Source organism: Phoxinus phoxinus (assembly GCF_949152265.1).
Source record: "Phoxinus phoxinus genome assembly, chromosome: 9".
Taxonomy (NCBI): Eukaryota; Metazoa; Chordata; class Actinopteri; order Cypriniformes; family Leuciscidae; genus Phoxinus; species Phoxinus phoxinus.
In genome coordinates, this window is record NC_136884.1 from 22,320,639 (window position 1) to 22,325,342 (window position 4,704).

The 4,704-nt window shown below is 40.1% G+C and overlaps 1 protein-coding gene across 1 annotated transcript; it reads right to left on the reverse strand.

Moving 5' to 3' along the window:
- Positions 1 to 2,636: 2,636 nt before the first annotated feature.
- LOC307004224 (uncharacterized protein) lies at positions 2,637 to 4,704 on the reverse strand. Its single transcript, XM_079623326.1, has 3 exons — positions 3,948 to 4,704; positions 3,540 to 3,834; positions 2,637 to 3,428 (listed from the first exon to the last, which is right to left on the reverse strand). Exons 1-3 carry the CDS (start codon positions 4,031 to 4,033, stop codon positions 3,021 to 3,023), a joined length of 789 nt encoding a protein of 262 aa, XP_079479452.1. The 5' UTR covers positions 4,034 to 4,704; the 3' UTR covers positions 2,637 to 3,020.

Consider the following 4,704-nt stretch of genomic DNA (forward strand, 5'->3'; position numbering starts at 1 on the left):
TTGAATTTGCAGTTTTCCAAACATTTTTGAGAGGGACTAGAACAAACCCTTGCCAGACGTGTGTGTGTGTGTGTGTGTGTGTGTGTTGGCTGATGTTAAGTCAAGTTATATTATCTACAGATGTTTTGTAAGTACAAGTGCTTGTAAGTAAAATGCAGTATGTATGGAAACAAACTTAAATGGCAGTCAAATGTCCTTGAGCCATTATTTTTCTATACGATTTTGACTTTCATAAAATATTATATTTGATTTGCTCCTTTTTATCTTTATCTTTAAAGCAACCTGATGTAAGTGCTTTAAATAACTAGTGGTATTATACCACGGAGCCTAAATATGAACTTAATAAAGTAATGTCCACAGTAATATCATGCATAATGTGTATTATTTAAAAAACCACCTTCTGTTTACCTGTCCGACTGCATTTTTTTTTTCTACAAGCCTGCTAAATTGAAGTTTGAACAGAGAGTTTCTCTATTAGTGTAAGTGTAACAGTTGGGCAAAGCCTGACTGATGTGCAGCCATGCAGATGTAGCTGGGGTTAGCAACACCAGTTAGAAGACACTAATATAACCTCTGCGTTGTGTAGATTTGGAGTTGAGTGGACAATCAGAAACGGAGCAGCAGGCATTCGTTCGCTCCTGATAATACACACAAACAAGCAAACTCTGAGTGAATTGCCCTTATTGTTCTTTCTCTCATGCACTTACAAGGCAAAAGGACAGAGTAGACTGAATCTTAAAATTGAGTAAATAAAAATAAATTTAAACTAGAATGTAGTATAAAACAGAAAACATACCTGATACAACAAGCAAGCAGTCCCTTTGAATGAATTGCCCTTGAAGGTCTCTTTAAAATAAATATCTGATCACCATGTGCTCTCATTTCCACATTGAGACAAAAATATAGGCTAACGCAAAAAAATGGTAGGCCTAAATTTACACAAATAATCACACACACGAATTGAGGCGAAATATGTAGATAAAAGTGATAATTACAATAATAATATTATTAATTAATCATATTAAATAAGATTATCAGAATGTCAAAATAAAAACGTACCTCTCCTATAATAGGCGTAATTTGCGGGTGAGACATGTCGCCACAAGTTTTTGCCTGGGTTGATATTGTCCCCACCACTTTTTACAAATGTATTTTTACAAATGTATCAGAGACTAATTAAACATCTATAGTTGACAAGCAGAGTTAAATAAGAGGCGATCTGGCGCTGTAATGTGTTGTTTTTGAAATCATGCAGAAGTATAGCCTAGTAGATGTAAAGATGAAACTAGGGATGGCTGACGCGAAACAGTCGTTCTGAAGCTTTCCGAGATCCCGAAGCGCAGATGTTTCGAAACAAGGATCCGAAGCGTGATTCAAAACACCCATGTCACGTGACTACGGCTAAATGAAGCTTCGGAGTGTTTCACAAGTGTTTCGACAGGTGGCATGGTCCGCCGAACCAGCTTTTGCGGATTACAGACACCAGTTCATATCGCGATTAGAACAAAGCACTTACTGATGATCTGCAGCTGGATCCGTTGTTCGGCTACTCCAGCACGTTTGAGGTAAAAATTCCAGGATAATCACGATATTATTAGCAGAGCTATTCCTCACAGCGAGTGTGTTGTCCAGCTGTTGTGGGCGTTGACTGGTTTGCATGTGTTGCTCCAGATTATCTGTGTTTGAATAGCGGCGCGCTCTCGATGGGCGTGTCACATTAGCGGAGTAATGAGGTGCCAGAAAGATAATGAGCACAGCTGATCTCTCGCTCTTTTTATATAGATTACATAAACAGAGAATATTTGTTTTAGTTTTGAATTAGATAATTTAAAACTACACACTTAAATGATTATAGAGATATATAGCTCATGTCTGAGTGAATAGTATTCGCTGAGTTTTATTTGAGTTTAGAGAAGTGCTTCAGAAAAAAAGTTCACGGAGACGGAGAGGCATAAAGCACTCCCTGTTTACTTTCTTTATTTTACAAAAGCACAATGTTTTATTTCGATTTTAAGTGGACACATAAAAAAGTAGACATTTAACAGCTAATTTTTTCATATTTCTTAAGTCTGTATGACCAAAACCGACGGAGTATTTTAGGTCTATTTTGCTGCTATGTAAAAAAAAACGAGCAAAACGCGCCCGCGCGTTTGCCGACCTCAGGGGGTTAAAAGCAGTTGCATAATGTTAGATCAACTTCCATTTGCCGAATAACTAGTTTACAGTTTTTTTTAATCGCTTTGGTACAATTTTCACAAGTAAGGTGTACATTTTCAAAACTCTTAGTACAAATATCCAAACTGATCACACTTGTAACGCAGCTAGTCATTCTTTCAAAACCTGATGTAATGTTTTCAGTCCACATGATCATCGTTTCAAACACAAGATTATTGTAATATGTAATGAGAACATTTGGTTTAATCACCGAAACACAACAGTATGATCATCTTTCAGTTTAGTACTTTTAACAGTCAGTTCATCCAACAGCAAACAATGCAAGATACATGTTTCAAATCAGCCTTAGAAGTGCTGAAATTAATATGCAATAGTACTATAAAATACATATTACACAGTTACACATTAGGCAATACACTTACATTACTTACATTTACATAATCTATCATTTCCAAAATATCTCTGTGTAATCAAGTGAAGGATCAATGAAGACATCCTCTACAATCATTTGGGCAAATTAGTTTTTATTTTTCAGATATAATTGTAACATAGGTATATTTTCTATAATGTAACTAAATGAGAACAAAACATAACAATTAGTGCACACATTACATTAATTTGGCTCAAGCCTGTCTTGAGCATTTGGCCATAGATTCTCGTCCACATCACAATGAATGTTTTCATTGTTCAAGCACCTTGGAAAAAATCTTTTGGCATGACGAATCCATGCTTGACATAGGTCTACATTGATGTCATCACATGCATCATCCATGGCCTGAAGGAGGGTGGCACGCTCAAGGGGATGGCAATCATAGACCTTCCACCTTCATGCTGAAAAAAATTCCTCAATAGGGTTGAGGAAAGGAGAGTATGGAGGCAGGTAGAGGGTCATGAATCGAGGATGGGTCTGAAACCATGCTTGAACTACCTTCTGCGTGGTGAAAACTGACATTGTCCCACACAATTACATATGTGACCCCTTCACCTTGACAGGCCAGCTCAATTTCATTGAGAAACTCAATAAGATGTGCAGCATTATAGGAGCCAAGTAATGGCCTACGTCCTAGGACACCATCTTCAGAGATAGGTGCGCACATAGAGATGTTTCCTCCATGTTGTCCAGGCACTTGGACAGTGGCCTGTTGGCCGATAATGTTACGTCCACGGCGACGAGTTTTGGCAAGGTTAAAGCCCGCTTCATCAACAAAAACGTACTTGTGATGGTTCACATCAGCGTCAAGCACCATAACCCTCTAAAAAATATAATTTGGTTAGTTCTTTTTACAGTGTTGTTCCAATATACATATGATGCAAGTGATGCTTCAAATAGTAACAGTAAAACAATATACAGTATAGTGCTGTACCTGAACATACTCAGCCCGTAGTTGTTTCACCCGGTCGTTGTTTCTCTCAAAAGGCACCAGGTAAATGTGTTTCATTGATACCTGGTGCCGCTTTAAAAGGCGGGCTACTGTTGGTAGGCTGATGGATGCCACATTGGCAAAGGTGTCATTGTTCTCCTCAATTGCCTGCTTTATTTCTGACAGCCGTATATCATTCCTGGCCCTCACCATTTCCACCACTGCCAACTCTTGCTGGTCGGTCAGCACACGGCCACGGCCACGACCACGACCACCACTATGGGGTTTTCTGTTAATTCTAAGCATAGAACAGAGAATACTATCAATAGATCATGCTGTACAAATACTTTAACATGTTAACATGCATTACAATTTACTGTGAATGTAATAGTATACATCTTCCACACTTACCGGTTTTCTTGGTGAAAGGTTCGGATGATAGAATTGACAGTTGATCTTTTTAGATTTGGCTCAACTAATCTGGCAGCTTCTACCATAGTAAGGCCTCGGTTCACCACATGATCAACGATGATGGCCCGGACTTCATTAGAGACAACAGTTCTGCCTCCCCCTCTCCGATGACCAACCCTTTGATGGGCCCCATGCCCACCTCTCTGACGGATCCCATGCCCACCTCTCTGACGGATCCCATGCCCAATAGAGGATGGATACCCGACCCGAGCCCGACGGGACCCGCCGGTACCCGACGGGCCGGGCCGGGTTCGGACAGATATTTAGAAATGATGTTTGGGTTCGGGTCGGGCTCGGTCACATCAGCGCGATAAGGCATTGAACATTTTAAATTTAAAACAGCTTATTATGTAGGTAGCCGATGTGCCTGATGCTTTCACTTGATGCAAACGTTCGTTTTTGTGATTAAAATACATGTAAAATATTACCATAACATCCGTCTTCCTGTGTGCGGACATTTGTTTATGTAGCCGTGACAACAAAACACGTGCATAATGTGCCTGTGTTAAGAGCGCTTGCTGCTCCGCGCGCTGATGCGCTTGTCCTGTTGACATTTCCGATTGCCTTCCTACAGTTGCTTAATAAAAGCGGGCTCGAACATAAATATCTTTATGCCTGTCGGGCTCGGGTCGGGTTCGGTTACTGCTCTGTCGGACGCAGGCCGGGCTCGGACTGAAAAATTCGGTCCGATCCGCAC

Excerpts from the sequence above, each read along its gene's own strand:
- LOC307004224 (XM_079623326.1), bottom strand. The coding sequence starts at position 4,033 with ATGGTAGAAGCTGCCAGATTAGTTGAGCCAAATCTAAAAAGATCAACT. Across the intron at positions 3,835-3,947 it reads ACCTTTCACCAAGAAAACCG|AATTAACAGAAAACCCCATA; the intron begins GTAAGTGTGGAA and ends TTCTATGCTTAG. Across the intron at positions 3,429-3,539 it reads TACGGGCTGAGTATGTTCAG|AGGGTTATGGTGCTTGACGC; the intron begins GTACAGCACTAT and ends TATATTTTTTAG.